Source organism: Salmo salar, chromosome 04 (assembly GCF_965601325.2).
Source record: "Salmo salar chromosome 04, fSalSal1, whole genome shotgun sequence".
Lineage (NCBI taxonomy): Eukaryota > Metazoa > Chordata > Actinopteri > Salmoniformes > Salmonidae > Salmo > Salmo salar.
This window is the reverse complement of record NC_138294.1, coordinates 54,497,064-54,519,037: the sequence shown is the minus strand read 5'-3', so window position 1 is coordinate 54,519,037 and position 21,974 is coordinate 54,497,064. Positions and strand designations below refer to the sequence as shown.

The window sequence follows — 21,974 nt, the reverse complement described above, 5'->3', positions numbered from 1 at the left end:
CACCAAGTCACTTGGCTCTGTCATATCCTCACATGGTCTCTCCTATCATTGCTATGCAGACGACACACAATTAATCTTCTCCTTTCCCCCTTCTGATAACCAGGCGGCGAATCGCATCTCTGCATGTCTGTCAGACATATCAGTGTGGATGACGGATCACCACCTCAAGCTGAACCTCGGCAAGACGGAGCTGCTCTTCCTCCCGGGGAAGGACTGCCCGTTCCATGATCTCGCCATCACGGTTGACAACTCCCTTGTGTCCTCCTCCCAGAGTGCTAAGAACCTTGGCGTGATCCTGGACAACACCCTGTCGTTCTCCACTAACATCAAGGCGGTGACCCGATCCTGTAGGTTCATGCTCTACAACATTCGCAGAGTACGACCCTGCCTCACACAGGAAGCGGCGCAGGTCCTAATCCTCATCTCCCGTCTGGATTACTGCAACTCGCTGTTGGCTGGGCTCCCTGCCTGTGCCATTAAACCCCTACAACTCATCCAGAACGCCGCAGCCCGTCTGGTGTTCAACCTTCCCAAGTTCTCTCACGTCACCCCGCTCCTCCGCTCTCTCCACTGGCTTCCAGTTGAAGCTCGCATCCGCTACAAGACCATGGTGATTGCCTACGGAGCTGTGAAGGGAACGGCACCTCCATACCTTCAGGCTCTGATCAGGCCCTACACCCAAACAAGGGCACTGCGTTCATCCACCTCTGGCCTGCTGGCCCCCCTACCTATGAGGAAGCACAGTTCCCGCTCAGCCCAGTCAAAACTGTTCGCTGCTCTGGCACCCCAATGGTGGAACAAGCTCCCTCACGACGCCAGGACAGCGGAGTCAATCACCACCTTCCAGAGACACCTGAAACCCCACCTCTTTAAGGAATACCTAGGATAGGATAAAGTAATCCTTCTAACCCCCCCCCCCCCCCCCCTTAAAAGATTTAGATGCACTATTGTAAAGTGGTTGTTCCACTGGATATCATAAGGTGAATGCACCAATTTGTAAGTCGCTCTGGATAAGAGCGTCTGCTAAATGACTTAAATGTAATGTAAATGTAATACCTGACTCTTAAGCTATTTGTCAGTTATGATGCAGAAGCTGCCAATGGGCAATGTTATTTCCCTCAGCTCAGTAGTCTTCTTATCAAGCTATCCCCATGCCTAGCAAACATGATTGAATATGCTGCTTTCATCAGGTTGAAAGCTAATTTAATTGCAATAACTGATTATACTTGTCTGCATCACTTTTAATTTGCTGGTTGTAGCTATTCCCATTCTATGGAGCATGAACTCAACATGTCAATCATAGATCAAAGTCTGGCAAATTTGAAAAGGCCCAATTAGTGATAATTCACATGAATTAGAAATGAAGAAGAAGAAGAAGCTATAGTGAAATAATTCTGATTGAAAGATTTAGTGTTGGTGGTATATGTTAACAAATAATCTCCTTTCGCTACTGAATTTTATTCTCAACCTATCTTAATCGTTTATGAACTTTGTTTAAAATGCTAGGAATTAGTACTCATCAGATGTAAGGGAAGCACCCTCACCTAACAGTATAGCCACTGCAAAGGGAGTAGAGAGAAACAAAATCTTGAAATGAGAAGACTCAGGAATGTTGTGTGATAAACAGTTTTCTTTCTCTAATATCCCTATGCACACAAAATAACCCCTCGTAGAGCCACACAGAATTAACCAACCAATCACGTTCATTCAACATAACGCACTGCGGCACCGAACCTCCGAGCTCAAGCAGTCCCTCAGCCTAAGTCTCTCAGAAGCTTGCATTAAAGACCGGTTTCATCAAACTGTTGTCAAAAAGATTAGCCAACACCATCCAGAGTCATGGAATATATCTTGATCAGTAATGTGAAGGCTTGTCAAATGTTATTGTTTTGCTGATTTAGTCATAACTATTTAAAACTGTTCAAAATATACAGTTGAAGTTGGAAGTTTGCATACACTTATGTTGGAGTCATTAAAACACATTTTTCAACCACTCCACACATTTCTTGTTAACAAACTATAGTTTTGGCAAGTCGGTTAGGACATCTACTTTGTGCATGACACAAGTAATTTGTCCAACAATTGTTTACAGACAGATTACTTCACTTATAATTCACTGTATCACAATTCCAGTGGGTCAGAAGTTCACATACACTAAGTTGACTGTGCCTTTCAAGAGCTTGGAAAATTCCAGAAAAGGATGTCATGGCTTTGGAAGCTTCTGATAGGCTAATTGACATAATTAGAGTCAATTGGAGGTGTACCTGTGAATGTATTTCAAGGCCTACTTTCAAACTCTGTGCCTCTTTTTTTACTAGGATTAAATGTCAGGAATTGTGAAAAACTGAGTTTAAATGTATTTGACTAAGGTGTATGTAAACGTCCGACTTCAACTGTATGTATTTTTCAGCAAGGAAACAATGTTTCTGCCTTGTATAAATGCTATATAAACAAACAATGTAGCTAGAATAAACCGGGACTTAGGCCTACTAAATCTACCTTGTATTGTGTGGCCAACTGTTCCTATAGAGGCACAGTATACAAGATTTGTCTCCAGCCAAGCTTCAAAACAATTGATTCAAACTAATTAACTAATTATGATCTTCACTCTAGACTGGGGACTTCGTCATTAAGGGACAGTTGTCTACTAGCTGTCTCTTCTTCCTGACCGAGGTGTATAAGGCTTGGGTGAAAGAAAAGCAACATAAAATTGTTTATGCCTAATATGGCAATTATTATTATTTATTCTTTAATTAATTATTCTTAAAATACATTTCAAAGCCATGCATTTGAGATGCCTTGACCTGGTGCACACATATTTCTCTGTCCTCAGTTTGATTGAAGGCCTCAATCAGTGTTTTTGACTTGAAACTGAGTGCTTCTAGAAAGAGAGAAGGAACAAAACATGATCAAGATGAGCTAGTTTAAAACAATGAAAGATTGAATTGTTACAAACAAATAATTAATAGGCAATATTTATGAGAACAATATATGCATTTAATTACCTTATCAAGCTTGAAGATGACACACAAATGTATCACCCCAAAAAATATTGTGTGAGTGGTGCATCACAAATATCTTTCCAGGGTGTTGATGCCTCCTCTTCCCAATGCCTCCTCTTCCCAATGCCAATGCCAAGTCAGCTCATATTGTTGCTACCTTAGCTGTTGTGCTAGCTAATATGCTACTGAACAGTGACACAAGTGTAACCGATGTGAAATGGCTAGTAGTTAGCGGTGGTGTGCGCTAATAGCATTTCAATCAGTGACGTCACTCGCTCTGAGACCTGAAGTAGGGTTTCCCCTTGCGGCTTTTGTGGCGCGATGGGTAACGATGCTTCGTCGGGTGTCAGTTGTTGATGTGTGCAAGGGTCCCTGGTTTGAGCCCGGGTTGGGGCGAAGAGAGGGACGGAACCTACACTGTTACATTGGTGCCGTGACCCGGATCATTGGTTGCTGCGGAAAAGGAGGAGGTCAAAAGGGGGGGGTGAGTGTAACCGATGTGAAATGGCTAGTTAGTTAGCGGTGGTGCGCGCTAATAGCATTTCAATCAGTGACGTCACTCGCTCTGAGACCTGAAGTAGGGTTTCCCCTTGCGTTGCAAGGGCCGTGGCTTTTGTGGCGCGATGGGTAACGATGCTTCGTGGGGTGTCAGTTGTTGATGTGTGCAAGGGTCCCTGGTTCGAGCCCGGGTTGGGGCGAAGAGAGGGACGGAACCTACACTGTTACACAAGCATATTGACATGCATATTATTGGTATTAGCTAAAGGACAGCAATGTATATACCTAAAAATATAAGTGTCTAGGCAAATCATTAGTAAGCTTGTGTAAAATCTGATGTTAGGTAGCTAGCTAATCACTAGCTAGCTAGCTAAGCACGTCAGTCAGTGGTTGACAGATTGAAACTGGTAACGTTATCAACAAAATGTGTGTCACTCTATGCCATAAAACATGACATTGCTAACTAGTAATCAATTAGCTAACACAATTTCAAAGTTTATTAAGAAGTTGAACAAGTTAGACACTCACCGGACAACTTCGGAAGGTAGCTAGCTAGATAGCTTGGTTTCCATTTTACAACAGATTTTTATTTTCCCCCAGACTGCTTGTCAATGGTTACTGGTCTTGGAACTCATGTGTCCGCCAGAAACGGCTTCTGGTAAACTGTTTGCCACTAGTGCCAATAAATACTGTTGCCACAGGTTTGCCACAGATTCAAATAGAATCTGGAGAGAAAAAAACCTCTGCCGAACTAGTTACTAGTGGCAATAAATATTATTGTGGCCAAAGGTTTGCCTCAGATTCACCACTAGTGGCAAACTTCTTGCAACATTTTGTGGTACACTATTTCGTTTGCAGCAAATTTGCCACAAACTTGCAAAAGGTTTGCCTCAACATTTTTTTTCAGGGTATGCATTGCTGGTAATGATTTTGCATTTCTTTTAATTACCCTTTACTGTAAAATTTCTGCTCCTCTGAGGAAATCTAATTCGCATAATACAAAGAGCCCCATCAAAATCCGTCTGTTTAAACTAGAGATATGTTTTTTGTTGCATGGGCTGCGTCTCAAATTTCCACATCCGCTGATGTCGCCCTTCCGCATCTGCGGTGGAAGGTGGCAGAGCTAGAGCGGTGTTTGTCAGACCATGAGACATCCCAAAAATCGGTCTTCTCACGAAAACAACTGTAGCGTCCGAACGGTTTGGCCTACAAAATATTATGCCCAATATTGAAAGATGAGACTCACAAACACTCTAGGACGCCCACAAGCCTAACAAGACTCGTCTGAAGTCTTGTTAGGCTTATTATGGAAGTACAGTATTCTTGTATCTCTCAGATATAGGACAGACACTTCAGAACAAACTTTGTTTTGATATTTTTTGGGGGACTATCTGTTGTTCCATGTAGTGAATCTGTTATTTAATGCATTTCTAATGGCTAATAGCAGTAATGCGAAATAAAAAAGAATATCCACATTTTTTAAATATATTTTTTTGATATGTTAACGAGTCTCAAAATTCTAAATCAAATTTAAAACAAAATCCTTGGTATGACCATCTTAAAACAATTTAATATGTTATCTTAGAACAGTCATTAACTCGATCATCAGTTGCACAAATCTATGAATAAATTAACTCTGTTGAACAGCATTCTGGTGTGTGGGCAAACAATAATTTCAGTTGATAGGATTTCTCTCTCTCTCTCTCCGTGTGTGTGTGTGTGTGTGTGTGTGTGTGTGTGTGTGTGTGTGTGTGTGTGTGTGTGTGTGTGTGTGTGTGTGTGTGTGTGTGAGTGTGTGTGTGTGGAAGAGCAGTAGAAATACATGACTGAATTGCCAATTAAATCCCACAATCGCTTAATAAGCTCTGAGAGCCACTACATGCTATCAGGTTCTCCTCAGAGGTGTAGCTATGAATCTATGTTCCCAGAATACAAATATACTTAAAAAAATATAGGACAGCTGGGCATTCTAAAGAATATTGAATTGCGAACATGGCATGTATGACTAATAAAACCGTTCTCAAGATAGCACATTTCTTATGAAAATAAAATGATTGAGTGATACTGTTACATTGATTACCATTAAGCAGCGACATGTTTAAGATAATTATTGGAAAAATATTGTGAATGTCATAGCTTGTCTTCGACACCAGCATAAATAATGAAGGTGAAGAGGGGCCCTTCGATATGATACCATACAATAACGATGAAAAAAAAAGATAGACAAACTTTTTTACTGTCTTCAAGTTCCAACTATTGAAACTTTGAGCTGTGCGAGAAAAGTTGAACTGTTGTCTGTCTTCAGCAAAAAGTCATGAATCAAGCAAAATTAAGTTAATGGTATACTTTCTGACTCTTGACATTTTTTGACATATCATTTGACAATGTTTTTCTAAATAAACCTGTTAGTGAAATGCCTCACACATAGACTCATTTAAATCTGTGGTGCAGCAATTTACATGGTGTGAAATTCACTCTGGGGTGGAATGATGTAAAAATAGAACAGCCTGGCTACAAGGCCTTCATGTCTGCATAGTCTTGCACTGAATTATGTTCTGTTCCAAAGATAAGTCATGCATTTTGATCCGTCAAAGATGTTTGAGCCTCCTTGAATTCCAATTTTTGGGGGTGGTGGATTTGCATATGTGTTTTCATTCACTGTCAGGTCCCATCGCATGGGACCTAAAATAACCCCTTTAAAATAGAAATATATGCATGAGATGCAAACTGATCTGGAACACAATTACTAAGGGGAGCCAGGTATGTATGTGGTCCTTAAAAAATACCGGAAATATTATACATTATGTGAGATATGGCGGTAGAAATGCTTTAATGCGCAAATATTGATAGAATAACCCTCACATTGAAGTGTTTTTGGAGTCATGCGATGATATGCTGTGTGGTCCTCCCACTACGACTTGGGAAAGCATACAGTTTAATAGGCTACAGATGAAATAAGTTATAATGAACTTCACAGGGTGGTGAAAGTGCATGATGATGAGGCTTGATGCTACTTTCCAATAAATATTGAGGGTCTTATTCTGGTGACATGATGATTGATGCTTGGCTGCTGTTTGACAAATAAAAATGATCTCACTCTTTTGTCCGTAATAATTTCATCATGTAGCAAATACCAGGCTGTATCTGTGAGCTGTTGGCTAGAGCGCATGTGCCAATACCAGATTGGGCACATTCGCTATATAACACAACATTTTTTTTAGACAAAACCATCAGCACATCAGCAGAGTTGAAAGTGTGATGGAAACCCATTTAACTTTCATGTGCGCTATGTCATCATGCAAAATTTGATGGAAAAACGTATCTGGTGGGGAAATGCGCATATTTTATTCATGCAGATTTTTTTTTATATTCACCTGAAAATCTGTTGCCAATTGGATGAAACCTAGCTACTGACATGAAAAACAGAATGATTTGTTTTTGTGAATTCAAATTTTTCTTATCAATACCTACGAGTTTAACTACCTATCTAACCAACGATATGTCTCTCTTTCAGGTTGACATTGTTAAGAAATTTGAAACACAAAACAGTTTTTATTGATGGCTAGCTTATTTGGATTGGCACTGCACTTGTAAACAACCCAGAAACATAGATATTTCCCATGTTTATTCATTTGATCTCTTTCTTTTCCACGTAGGAGGCTGTCAACCCTGAACAAATGTTCCTCTATGAGACTGGAGGTCCATTTTCAGTGCAAACGGGTGAATAGTCACTAGATCCACTGCTATTGTTACATGCGTCTGACTTTGACAGTATATCTGAGTTTGCTGGATGGCATTGTATATTATCATTGTTTTATATTCCATTTTACATGCTCAAGTAAGTCTATATTTACTTTGCACGTAGACATAGCCCTTGTCAATGTAAATTATCCATGCATAACCATATTAAAAAATGCACTCTAATTGTTCTCTCATCTGATGCAGAGTGAATATTCTGAGGGGGATGACCTGTGTGCCATCAGTGACCGCTGGGCTTTCCAACGAGAGAGTAAGACGTGGTCGCGACTGCGTACCCTTTCCCCGCACATCTCCCCCAGCGTGGAGGTCCTCTCCTCCACCACCCTGCTCCCCATGAGGGCCTCAGCCAGTAGCGAAAGCATCCTGAGTGACTTCAGTAACCTGGAGGTCACCTCCACCCACAGCAGCAGCAGCCTGAGTGTGGAGAGTGCCAGAGAAACCACGTCCAGCAGGGGAACCCCCTTCAGTCAGGTCACCAGCACGGCAGAGCCCTACACCCTCACCTCCCACCATGAATCCCGTGGCTCCCAATCTCTCAACGGACCCACTCTGAGCAGTGAGGACCAATCTGCATTTCCCAAAGACCTGGTTACTGTTCCTGTCTACAGAGAGAAGACCAAGAGGTGTTCCAAGACCTTCCTGAGGAGAATGGAGTTGTTCAAGAGAAAAGAGAAAGAGAGGGAAGTAACAGATGGCCAAGTTGTGACCACTCAGCTGCAGCTCCCACTAACCCCTGGCAGTATGCATTGCACTCCCAATGAAAGTCTACCTGGTTTAAAAAAGAACACTACAGATAATAGCAGTGTAAATTACAGCGGAAAGGCCCATACGATCTGTCGGATTACAGCCAGTAGGTTCCCAGTTGTGGACAGAGCTAAGGCGAAGAACAGTTGGCTCTATCTAGAGGACTATGAGATGGGAGGGTGGAAGGGATCTAAACAGGTTAGTCAGAAGAGTGGCTATGGAAATGGACTAGATTGTTTGGTTCATCTGCCAATGGACCACAAGTCAGGAACGTTCCCCAAATCCCTATCCATCGAGAGCCTGTGCACTACTTCCAACTTTCACGAGCTGGGTGGATGGCAGATGGAGGACGTCCTCTCCTTGGGCAGCAGTCAGGATTCCCAGGACTTGTTTCCGAGAAGAAGGAACTTGTGTTCCTCCATGGGGAGCATCTATGACAATATGCCTGAGGCTAGTGGCAGTTCAGATGAGTTGAGAGAAAAGGTATTTCAGCATCTGGATGATATCCTTCAACATGTCCATGGCCTTCAGCAGAATATAGACCAGTGGTGTCAGGAGCTCAATGACGGGCATGAGGAGGAGGACAATGGTGAGACCAGAGAAACAGCATGTTCCTCCAGCCTCCATTTTGAGGAGCAGTCTATGTCAGATGTAGGCACAATGGCCAGTGACTACGACAGCACAGGAAACTCATTGAATGAGGTGGAGGATGTTGAGATGAGAGAAAGGAGGGACTCAGGAGTGGGCGCTTCCTTAACCAGGCCAAGCAGGTAAACATACACTCAGCTGCCAGTTTATTAGGTACATAGTACCAGGTCAGACCCTGCTTTGCCTCCAAACAGCCTGAATTCTTTGCGGCATGGAAACGTTGCTTAATTGGTATCAAGGGACCTAACGTGTACCAGAAAAACATTCCCCATATCATTACAACACCAGGTTGACACAAGTCAGGATGGGCCATGGACTCATGGACTCATTCTACTTATGCCAAATCCTGACTCAAATCAATTGTTATTTGTCACATGCTTCATAAACAACAGGTGTAGACTCAGTGAAATGCTTACTTAGAGGCCCTTCCCAACAATGCAGAGAAAAAAGAGAAATAGTAGAAAACAGTAAAAAAAACATTTGAAAAAATTATAACACAAGGAATAAATAAATAGAAAAAGTACCCAATTGTCATACTTACGTAAAAGTAAAGATACCTTCATATAAAATGATTCAAGTAAAAGTCAACCAGTAAAATTCTACTGGAGTAAAAGTCTTAAAGTATTTGGCTTTAAATATACTTAAGTATCAAAAGTAAATGTAATTGCTAAAATATACTTAAGAATCAAAAGTAAAAGTATAAATCATTTTAAATACCTTATATTAAACATACCAGATGGCACCATTTTCTTGAAATTATTATTTATGCATAGCCAGGGGGCAAGCTCCAACACTCAGACATAATTTACAAAAGAAGCACTATGAGTGTGCAAAGCTTTTAATTTGTTTAACACTTTTTTAGTTACTACATGATTCCATATGTGTTATTTCATAGTTTTGATGTCTTCACTATTATTCTACAATGTAGAAAATATTAAAAATAAAGAAAAAACATTGATTCAGTAGGTGTATCCAAACTTTTGACTAGTACTGTAAATGTAGTGTCACTGTGGGGACGACGACGTCCTCAATGCACTTATTAATGAAGCCAGTGACTGATGTGGTAAACTCCTCAATGCCATCAGATGAATCACGGAACATTTTCCAGTTTGTGCTTGCGAAACAGGGCTGTATCTTCATTGGACCATTTCTGTATCGAGTGCGTCACTGGCACACCCTGTTTGAGTTTTTGCTTGTATGCCTGAATCAGGAGGATAGAGTTATGGTCAGATTTGCCAAATGGAGGTTGAGGGAGAGCTTTCTCTCTGTGTGTAGTAAAGGTGATAGAAATGAGGTAAAACGGATTTCAATTTTCATGCATTAATGTCACCGGCCGCTAGGAGTGCCGCCTCTGGGTGAGCATTTTCTTGTTGGCTTATGGTCTGATACAGCTCCTTAAGTGCGGTCTTAGTGCCAGCATTGGTTTGTGGTGATAAATAGACAGCTACAAAAAATATAGATGAAAACTCCATTGGTAAATAGTGTGGTCTACAGCTTATCATGAGGTATTCTAACATTACAGATCACACAGATCACACTTGTTGCTAACAAGGAGACACACACCCCCTCCTCTGAGCTTCCTCGATGCAGCCGTTCTGTCCTGCTGAAGTATAGAAAAAACAGCTAGATTTAAACTGAGTGTACAAAACATTATGGACACCCTCCTAATACACCCCCCCAACGGGAAATTTTTGAGTGTAAAAAAGCCAGCAGCATTGCAGTTTTTGACACAAACTGGTGTTTCCCACCATACCCCGTTGAAAGTCACTTAAATCTTTTGTCTTGCCCATTCACCCTCTGAATGGCACACATACACAATCCATGTATCAATTGTCTCTAGGCTTAGAAATCCTTCTTTAACCTGTCTCCTCCCCTTCATCTACACTGATTTGAAGTGAATTTAACAAGTGACATCAATAACAGATCATAGCTTTCAAGTGGTTTCACCTGGTTTGTCTATGAAATTGAAAAAGCAGGTGTCCTTAACTTCTTTGGGATAGGGGGCATGATAAACGGCCGGATAAAAAACGTACCCGAATTAATCTGGTTACTACTCCTGCCCAGAAACTAGAATATGCATATAATTAGTAGATTTGGATAGAAAACACTCTAACGTTTCTGAAACTGTTTGAATGGTGTCTGTGAGTATAACAGAACTCATATGGCAGGCCAAAACCTGAGAAGATTCCATACAGGAAGTGCCCTGTCTGACAATTTGTTGTCCTTCTGTTGCATCTCTATCAACATTACAGCATCTGTGCTATAACGTGACACTGTCTAAGGCTTCCATTGGCTCTCTAAAGCCGCCAGAAAGTGGAATGGGGTGTCTGCTGTCTCTGGGCAAAGTACAGCAGCAGAGTTTGTAAGTGGTCAGCTTGGGGACAGTGAGACTGAGATGCGCATTCACGAGACTTCTCAATTTTTTTCTTTCAGCCTTTGAATGAATACAACGTTGCCGGTTGGAATATTATCGCTACTTTACGAGAAAAATAGCATAAAAATGAATTTTAAACAGTGTTTGACATGCTTCGAAGTACGGTAATGGAATATTTTGAAATTCTTTGTCACGAAATGCGCTCGCGCGTTACCCTTTGGATAGTGACGTGAACGCACGAACAAAACGGAGGAATTTGGATATAACTATGGATTATTTGGAACCAAAACAACATTTGTTGTTGAAGTAGAAGTCCTGGGAGTGCATTCTGACGAAGAACAGCAAAGGTAATCCAATTTTTCTAATAGTAATTCTGAGTTTAGTGAGCCCCAAACTTGGTGGGTGCCAAATTAGCTAGCCTGTGATGGCCGAGCTATGTACTCAGAATATTGCAAAATGTGCTTTCGCCGAAAAGCTATTTTAAAATCGGACATAGCGATTGCATAAAGGAGTTCTGTATCTATAATTCTTAAAATAATTGTTATATATTTTGTCAACGTTTATCATGAGTAATTTAGTAAATTCACCGGAAGTTTTCGGTGGCTATACTAGTTCTGAACAACACATGCTAATGTAAAAAGCTGTTTTTTTGATATAAATATGAACGTTATTGAACAAAACATGCATGTATTGTATAACATAATGTCCTAGGAGTGTCATCTGATGAAGATCATCAAAGGTTAGTGCTGCATTTAGCTGTGGTTTGGGTTTATGTGACATATATGCTTGCTTGGAAAATGGCTGTGTGATTATTTGTGTCTATGTACTCTCCTAACATAATTTAATGTTTTGCTTTCGCTGTAAAGCCTTTTTGAAATCGGACAATGTGGTTAGATTAACGAGAGTCTTATCTTTAAAATGGTGTAAAATAGTTGATTGTTTGAGAAAATGTAATTGTGGTATTTTAGTTGATTTTGTATTTCGCGCCGTGCGATGCCATTGGCTGTTGGCTAGGGGTTCCGCAGGCGGAACGGGGTTCCGCTAGCGAAACGTCTGTCCTCAACAGGTTAACCTCTCTAGGGTCGGCGGGACGAAATCGTCCCACCTACGTAATAGCCAGTGGAATCCTGTGGCGCGTTATTCAAATACCTTAGAAATGCTATTACTTCAATTTCTCAAACATATGACTATTTTACACCATTTTAAAGACAAGACTCTCGTTAATCTAACCACACTGTCCGATTTCAAAAAGGCTTTACAGCGAAAGAAAAACATTAGATTATGTCAGCAGAGTACCCAGCCAGAAATAATCAGACACCCATTTTTCAAGCTAGCATATAATGTCACATAAACCCAGAAGACAGCTAAATGCAGCACTAACCTTTGATGATCTTCATCAGATGACACACCTTGGACATTATGTTATACAATACATGCATGTTTTGTTCAATCAAGTTCATATTTATATCAAAAAACATATTTTTACATTAGCATGTGACGTTCAGAACTAGCATACCCCCCGCAAACTTCCGGTGAATTTACTAAACATTTACTAAATTACTCACGATAAACGTTCACAAAAAGCATAACAATTATTTTAAGAATTATAGATACAGAACTCCTCTATGCACTCGATATGTCCGATTTTAAAATAGCTTTTCGGTGAAAGCACATATTGCAATATTCTAAGTAGATAGCCCGGCATCACAGGGCTAGCTATTTAGACACCCAGCAAGTTTAGCACTCACCAAAGTCAGATTTACTATAAGAAAAATATTATTACCTTTGGTGTTCTTCATCAGAATGCACTCCCAGGACTTCTACTTCAATAACAAATGTTGGTTTGGTCCCAAATAATCCATAGTTATATCCAAATAGCGGCGTTTTGTTCGTGCGTTCAAGACACTATCCGAAAGGGTAAATAAGGGTTACGCGCACGACGCATTTCGTGACAAAAAAATTCAAAATATTCCATTACCGTACTTCGAAGCATGTCAACCGCTGTTTAAAATCAATTTTTATGTAATTTTTCTCGTAAAAAAAGCGATAATATTCCGACCGGGAATCTCTGTTTAGGTTCAGAGACGAACGAAAATAAAAACATAGGGTCGACTCGTGCACGCGCCTAAGCCCATTGTCCTCTGATAGAGCACTTGCCAAAAGTGCTAATGTGTTTCAGCCTGGGGCTGGAATTACATCATTCAGCTTTTTCCCGCCTTCTGAGAGCCTATGGGAGCCGTAGGAAGTGTCACGTTACAGCAAAGATCCTCAGTCTTCAATAAACAGAGTCAAGAAGCTCAAGGAATGGTCAGACAGGCCACTTCCTGTAAGGAATCTTCTCAGGTTTTTGCCTGCCATATGAGTTCTGTTATACTCACAGACACCATTCAAACAGTTTTAGAAACTTTAGGGTGTTTTCTATCCAAAGCCAATAATTATATGCATATTCTAGTTACTGGGCAGAAGTAGTAACCAGATTAAATCGGGTACGTTTTTTATCCGGCTGTGCAAATACTGCCCCCTATCCCCAACAGGTTAATATACCATGTCCTTGTTCAGCCACGACTCTGAGAAACATAGGATTTTACAGTTCTTCAGATCACATTGATAGTCTCGAACAGAGCTCATCCAGTTTATTCTCCAGTGATTGCACGTTCGCCAATAGAACGGAGGGTAGAGGCGATTTATCCTCTATCCGATGTAGTCTCGCAAGGTCTCCCACACGTCAGCCTCTATAGCACAGTCTCCACCTTCGAGTGTCAGGGATTTGGGCCTGGTCCGCCATAATCATGTCTTTTAACCAACTCATTGACGTAGAAGTTCTCGTCCAAATGGAGGTTAATGATAGCTGTTCTGATGTCCAGAAGCTTTTTTCAGTCATAGGAAAAGATGGCAGAAACATTATGTACAAAAGAAGTTAAGATAAGCGGGAAAAAATACTCAAAATTTCACAATTGATCAGGAGCCTGTAAAACGTCCGTCATTCCCTCTGGTGCCATCAGCATAATGCAACAGGAACCAGGAATCGTCAGACCAGGCAATGTTTTTCCACTCCTCAATTGCCCAGTGTGTCACATCTGCTCCTGCTGCACCCTCTGGTGTTCGTCCTGTGTCTTCTTGACCTGCAGTTACTCCCCCTGTACACTCTCTCTCTCTCCCTCTCCCTCTCTGTGTGATTGTGTGGTTGGAGACAGGGGTACTGGAGTCAGAGCAGATCCCTACCAGCTGCAACTTGTTCCATAATCAAGACCTCTACAAATACTCAGTCCTGCCACTTCCGCTCTGCCAAATTGTAATCTCTGCTCATTACTGCTCTGTTGCTGGCTCCTGTTCCACATCTCACCACCCAACTACCTTGCTCCTGATTTTACTCACCACCAGTACCTTGGATTCCCCTCAGGACCTGTTTACCTTGTTCTACTCAGCTAACTCCAACCTCAGTCTCCATATCTGTTTTTTCTGCAACTCATCCGAACTTCCCCGGATCTGCACTCCATATCTCCCTGTGTAACAATAAATATTTGGTTCATTCATGTCACGCCCTGACCTGAGAGAGCTGTTTTTCTCTGTTTAGTTAGGTCAGGTGTGATATGGGGTGGGCATTCTATGTATTTTATTTCTATGTTTTGGCCAGGTATGGTTTCCAATCAGAGGCAGCTGTCTATCGTTGTCTCTGATTGGGAACCATACTTAGGTAGCCCTTTTTCCCTCCTTGAGTTGTGGGATCTTGTTTTTGTGTAGCTGCCTTTGAGCAGCCCCAGAACGTCACGTTTCTTTCTGTTTATCCTGTTTATTGTTTTGTTCGGTTTCACTTCTAAATAAAGGATGTGGAATTACCGGCACGCTGCGCCTTGGCTTATTTTTGACAGGGAGTTCGAGGACAGTGATCGTGACAGAAGATCCCACCACAAGAAAGCCAAGCAGCGTGCGCTTGCTGGGAAGACGAGCTGGACCGGGGAGAACCAACATCAAGGGAAGCACGAGAGGCATCCCCCAAAACATTTTTTGGGGGGGCACACAGGGAGTTTGGCAGAGTCAGGGTGGAGACCAGAGCCAACTCCCCGTGCCAGCTCACACCGACGCTCTCCAGTCCGGAGCCTCCAGCGACGCTCTCCAGTCCGGAGCCTCCAGTGACGCTCTCCAGTCCGGAGCCTCCAGCGACGCTCCCCAGTCCGGCGCCTCCAGCGACGCTCCCCAGTCCGGCGCCTCCAGCGACGCTCCCCAGTCCGGAGCCTCCAGCGACGCTGCCCAATCCGGAGACTCCAGCGACGGTCTGCAGCCCGGAGTCTTCAGCGGCGGCCTGCAGCCCGGAGTCTTCAGCGGCGGTCGGCAGTTCAGAGCCTCCGGCGATGATACGCGGTCTGGCTCCACCGGCGACACAGAAGCGGGGGGATCAGCGGGCGGTGTGGGGGCTACGCCTCGAACCAGAGCCGCCGCCAAGTATAGATGCCCACCCGGACCCTCCCCTATAGGTTCAGGTTTGCGGCCGGGAGGGGGCGGGTACTGTCACGCCCTGACCTAAGAGAGACGTTTTTCTCTGTTTAGTTAGGTCAGGGTGTGATATGAGGTGGGCATTCTATGTATTTTATTTCTATGTTTTGGCCAGGTATGGTTTCCAATCAGAGGCAGCTGTCTATCGTTGTCTCTGATTGGGAACCATACTTAGGCAGCCCTTTTTCCCTCCTTGAGTTGTGGTATCTTGTTTTTGTGTAGCTGCCTTTGAGCAGCCCCAGAACGTCACGTTTCTTTCTGTTTATCCTGTTTATTGTTTTGTTCGGTTTCACTTCTAAATAAAGGATGTGGAATTACCGGCACGCTGCGCCTTGGATTATTAATGACAGGGAGTTCGAGGACAGTGATCGTGAAAATTCATCCCTGTTTCCTCATCTGAGTCTGCTCTTGGGTTCCACTGTGTCGCTCCGCTTAACACAGTGTTGGTGATCGAGTGCCCACTGCTTCTTCTTATTTTTAGCTAATACGAGTGGAACCCAGTGTGGTCATCTGCTGCAATAGCCCATCTGTGACCAGGACCGACGAGTTGTGCGTTCCGAGATGCAGTTCTACACACCACTGTTGTACTGTCTGTTTGTGCCCCACCTGTTCGCTTGCACAATTCTTGCCATTCTCCTTCGACCTGTCATCAAGAGCTGCTTTCGCCCACTGGACTGCTGCTGACTGAATGTTTTTTTGTTTGTCACGCCATTCTCGGTAAAACCTAGACACTGTCATGCGTGAAAAGCTCAGGAGGCTGGATGTTTCTGAGATACTGGAACCGGCGCGCCTGGCGCTGATGATCATGCCACACTCAAAGTCGCTTAGGTCGCTCATTTTCAATCGAACAGTAACTAAATGCCTCGATGCCTGCTTTATATAGCAAGCCACAACCACGTGACTCACTGTCTGCAGGAGTGAACCATTTTTGTGAACGGGGTGGTGTACCTTATAAACTGGTCACTGAGTATACATTATTATACATATTATGTTATAAACATGAAGATAACATGTTCAGGTTCATCCATATTTTACATTTTAAATAGCTCTTGAAGTTTAGACAGAGTATAATAGACACATGAATGAAACAATTTAACCGTCTCTAAGAAATACCACAAATGGATGCTCATAGCATCTCTATCAATCAACATTCATCTTTATTCCCATTACATTTCCCCTCTCTCTAGGAAGCTACGGTGGTATAGTTTCCAGAACTCTCACAAGCCGAGCCTGACTTCAGCCTCCCAGGAGATTAACCGGCAGTCAGCCGCTCAGCTTAACCTGCTGCAGAAGTTCTCTCTGCTCCGGCTCACTGCTATCGTGGAGAAGTACTGCGAACCCAACAAACATGGCTGGAGCTGGTGAGTGGAGGGCCCTTGGGAACTGGAGAGTGGAGACTGAAATTGAGATAAAGGCCAATACGTAGGGAAGTGCACTCTATGCACTCTATTATACTGACCTTTGATATGCATTTAACCAGGGAATGAAAGGTTCATTTCAAGAGATTCATGTTTCCAATTTCTCAGAAGCAAGTATTGCTTTGTTTGTGGTCAGGATGTTGCTTTTTAAAATTAATTGTATTCAGTGTTCCATATGGCAAAGCCTTTGATCTACATGTCTGCAGCTAATGTATAGTATTATAACAGTTAAATCTGCTTTTCATAAAGATGGCTGTTAAAAAGTTTGATTTGTACAATTTCACAATCATCTCTCGTTCAGGCTCTTATTTCCTATTCGGATGACTCATGCTTCTCCAAAATAAATCACATTTTCCAACATAAAGAAACTAGGTAGCCTGGCGGGTAGGAGCGTTGTGCAGTAACCAAAAGGTTACTGGATCGAATTCCTAAGCTGACAAGGTAAAAACCTGTCATTCTGCCCCTGAACAAGGCACTTAACCCACTGTTCCCCAGGCGCAGATGATGTGGATGTCGATTAAGCCAGCCCCCCACACCTCCCTGATTCAAATGCGGAAGACACATTTAAATTGAATGCATTCAGATGAACAACTGACTAGTTATCCCCCTTTTCTTTGCAATGGCCATTTTAGGACACGCTCAGTTGTCAGCAGTGAATTAGCAGGTTTTATTCTCCATACTAAAAGGTTCCAACTTTAATTTATCTCCCCTCTTGTACTGTCACCCAATTAAGCTTCATCCCTCAGCTGAAAAAGCATTTTTTGAATATTCATCAGACAAAATGGAAACCGTTAGACCAAACAGTTTTCATTAAAAAAAGACATCAGATGTCCAGGGAAAATATCTAATGTTACCTGTGGTCAGGCACGTGCACTGATAGTCTACCTGTGCTTGAGCACCTACCCCTTGCCCTCCCACTCGCCAAATGCAGTTTTGGGAGGGGATATAGTTTTTTGTATACAGTTTTTGTCGTTGTTGTTCTGATCCAACTGCCCGCAAGTTGACGTCATGTCATCAAGTTTGCCACCGCCCGCCCCGGACCCCGTCCGTTGATTGCGCCTGTTGGTCTTGATAACACTTGATAACACTTGATTTAAATCATCATCAATATTCGTTCTGGTTGGCTGATATGTGCAGCAGAGAGAGGCAGAAAGACATAAAGAGGAGCTGCACCTATGACCCAACTCCCTCCTTTCTTCAGTTGGGAGTTGCACATGTGTGTCAGCAGCAGCCACAGAGGTAGTCGACTTTAGCTAACCACCATATACTAAAATATTCACACAGGCTACTAGCCAGCCAGCCATATATCAGGAGTTGAAATATTATGAATATTATATTATTAAGTTATTATTTAGGAGCACTGAAGATGAATCACAATCAATAAAAAAGTTATTGAGCTAGCTAACTAGCAGATGTACATCAATCATCAACATTATGATCAGCGATAGCCCACCCTTTTTGCCCGATGTCATTCATGTCTTTAGGAGGTAACTAGCTTGATTACAATTTGTGATGAGTGAGTGTGTTGTTGCGGAAATAAATAGGAATATGCAACAAAAAAATACATCGCTACAGTATGCTATGAATTTCGAGATATGAATTATTACATGTATTTCAGCTAACAACCTATATGCTGATATCTACATGAAAAGATTAAATCTAATCACCCCTTTCCTCCGTTTTGGCAGGTCAATTCCTAAGTTTATGAATAGAAGTAAGGTCCCTGACTACAAGGACAAGCAGGTTTTTGGTGTCCCACCAATCATCAATGTCAAAAGGAGTGGGCAACCCCTACCCCAGGGCATTCAGCAGGCCATGCGCTACCTCCGCAGCCAATGTCTGGAAAAGGTACAGTCACTCTCATCCCCTCAAAGTGATCATATGTTCCCTCATGCTACATTGTGTGTATGACCTTATAACTTTAGTATGTGTTCCACTCTAGATATATTATGTTATTTCCATTGTAGTGAGATTTCATGTAATTGGTGATACATTATATATACACTGCTCAAAAAAATAAAGGGAACACTTAAACAACACAATGTAACTCCAAGTCAATCACAGTTCTGTGAAATCAAACTGTCCACTTAGGAAGCAACACTGATTGACAATACATTTCACATGCTGTTGTGCAAATGGAATAGACAACAGGTGGAAATTATAGGCAATTAGCAAGACACCCCCAATAAAGGAGTGGTTCTGCAGGTGGGGACCACAGACCACGTCTCAGTTCCTATGCTTCCTGGCTGATGTTTTGGTCACTTTTGAATGCTGGCGGTGCTTTCACTCTAGTGGTAGCATGAGACAGCGTCTACAACCCACACAAGTGGCTCAGGTAGTGCAGCTCATCCAGGATGGCACATCAATGCGAGCTGTGGCAAGAAGGTTTGCTGTGTCTGTCAGCGTAGTGTCCAGAGCATGGAGGCGCTACCAGGAGACAGGCCAGTACATCAGGAGACGTGGAGGAGGCCGTAGGAGGGCAACAACCCAGCAGCAGGACCGCTACCTCCGCCTTTGTGCAAGGAGGAGCAGGAGGAGCACTGCCAGAGCCCTCCACAATGACCTCCAGCAGGCCACAAATGTGCATCTGTCTGCTCAAACGGTCAGAAACAGACTCCATGAGGGTGGTATGAGGGCCCGACGTCCACAGGTGGGGGTTGTGCTTACAGCCCAACACCCTGCAGGACGTTTGGCATTTGCCAGAGAACACCAAGATTGGCAAATTCGCCACTGGCGCCCTGTGCTCTTCACAGAAGAAAGCAGGTTCACACTGAACACGTGACAGACGTGACAGAGTCTGGAGACGCCGTGGAGAACGTTCTGCTGCCTGCAACATCCTCCAGCATGACCGGTTTGGCGGTGGGTCAGTCATGGTGTTGGGTGGCATTTCTTTGGGGGGCCGCACAGCCCTCCATGTGCTCGCCAGAGGTAGCCTGACTGCCATTAGGTACCGAGATGAGATCCTCAGACCCCTTGTGAGACCATATGCTGGTGCGGTTGGCCCTGGGTTCCTCCTAATGCAAGACAATGCTAGACCTCATGTGGCTGGAGTGTGTCAGCAGTTCCTGCAAGAGGAAGGCATTGATGCTATGGACTGGCCCGCCCGTTCCCCAGACCTGAATCCAATTGAGCACATCTGGGACATCATGTCTCGCTCCATCCACCAACGCCACGTTGCACCACAGACTGTCCAGGAGTTGGCGGATGCTTTAGTCCAGGTCTGGGAGGAGATCCCTCAGGAGACCATCTGCCACCTCATCAGGAGCATGCCCAGGCGTTGTAGGGAGGTCATACAGGCACGTGGAGGCCACACACAATACTGAGCCTCATTTTGACTTGTTTTAAGGACATTACATCAAAGTTGGATCAGCCTGTAGTGTGGTTTTCCACTTTAATTTTGAGTGTGACTCCAAATCCAGACCTCCATGGGTTGATAAATTGGATTTCCATTGATTATTTTTGTGTGATTTTGTTGTCAGCACATTCACCTATGTAAAGAAAAAAGTATTTAATAAGATTATTTCATTCATTCAGATCTAGGATGTGTTATTTTAGTGTTCCCTTTATTTTTTTGAGCAGTGTATGATAATGCATTGAAGTTTATGAATTATGCTAATACACCAGTGACATTAATAACAGTTTTTCTCTACTTTTCCTGTCAAGGTTGGCATTTTCCGTAAGTCTGGGGTGAAGTCTAGGATCCAGACTCTGCGGAAGCTGAATGAAAATTCTCCAGACCATGTGAGCTACCAGGGCCAATCAGCCTATGACGTGGCTGACCTGCTGAAACAGTACTTCAGAGACCTGCCTGAGCCCGTCCTCACCACCAAGCTCACTGATACCTTCCTGCAGATCTACCATTGTGAGTCAGTGGCTCTAAGTCAGGGAGGGTAACTGGCAGCCTGTGGGCGACCCCCCCCCCCCCCGTTTTGTAGGCCCATGGATAAATTTACAAAAACGCCCCCCCCCCCCCCCCCCCCACAAAAAAACGTTACTCTTGAGAGTTAGAATAGTGCAATTTTGAAAGGTAGTTGTGCATCAGTAGTTTTTGTCTTGTTATGTCAGTCACTGAAAGTCACTGGGGCCCCTCATGAGGAGTTCAAATTTTTTGTAGTCCCTAAGTTGCCCATCCCTGCACTAAGCGCTCCCCACCCACTCTGGAAAGCACTGAACTCCTGTGTCTACTTCAGATTACCCCTCAGCACATAATTCTCAGATTTAAATCATTGACTAGATAGTCTCCTCTGAGAAGTCAATCAGCTTATTGAGAGGCATAATAATGATACAGTACTCTATAATGTCCCCCAGCTAGGATTTTACAGCTGCAGTTAGGATTTATAGAGGTTTTACAAACATGGCATTAAGTCATCATCTAGATTTGATGTCTGGTTGTAATCTATATGGAATGTCTACTGCTATAATTACCAGGTTCATTCAGATGTCATCAGTTTCTTCATTATCATGCTAAGATCTTAAAACGTAAAAAAATAAAGGAGAGCTGCACACTCTAGGATCTCAGATGCAAAAATGTAATGTCCAACGTTTCGACAGACAAGCTGTCTTCATCAGGATATAATGACAAACACTGCGGGGTGACTCATTTATATAGTGTCAAAAGACACACACAGGTGTCTGTAATCATGACCAGGTATCATGACCTGATATCATTGGTTAATTCTCATATTTTAAAATAGCATCTTAAAATGAACATAACAATTGACGTTCAGACACCAGCTTTGGTCTGTGTTCTCAGTCAAATTACCATCTTACACATCAGAACATCAGAGATTCCAAAGATGGTGATGGTATCTGTCATGTGTATTTCTCAGGTGTCCCTAAGGACATGCGTCTTCAGGCAGCCCAGGCTGCAGTCATCCTGCTGCCTGATGAGAACCGGGAGGTCCTGCAGACCCTGCTCTACTTCCTCAGTGACATCGCTTCTGCTGAGGAGAACCAGATGACAGCTGGGAACCTGGCCGTGTGCCTGGCCCCCTCCATCCTGCACCTCAACGTCTCCAAGAAGGAGGGCACCTCCCCTAG

General features: G+C 43.1%; 1 protein-coding gene across 2 annotated transcripts in view; it reads left to right on the top strand.

Annotated features, from left to right (window-relative positions):
* The window catches only part of LOC106603308 (stAR-related lipid transfer protein 8), a 38,617-nt gene that overhangs the window by 9,471 nt on the left and 7,172 nt on the right, over positions 1–21,974 (top strand). For both annotated transcript variants that reach the window (XM_082974566.1, XM_082974567.1), the window contains exons 4-9: positions 7,157–7,220; positions 7,446–8,773; positions 16,704–16,877; positions 18,623–18,782; positions 20,598–20,796; positions 21,764–21,974. In XM_082974566.1, the coding sequence (XP_082830692.1) occupies positions 7,188–7,220; positions 7,446–8,773; positions 16,704–16,877; positions 18,623–18,782; positions 20,598–20,796; positions 21,764–21,974 (2,105 nt within the window). In that variant the 5' untranslated portion in view covers positions 7,157–7,187. The remainder of the gene's footprint in view (positions 1–7,156; positions 7,221–7,445; positions 8,774–16,703; positions 16,878–18,622; positions 18,783–20,597; positions 20,797–21,763) is intronic.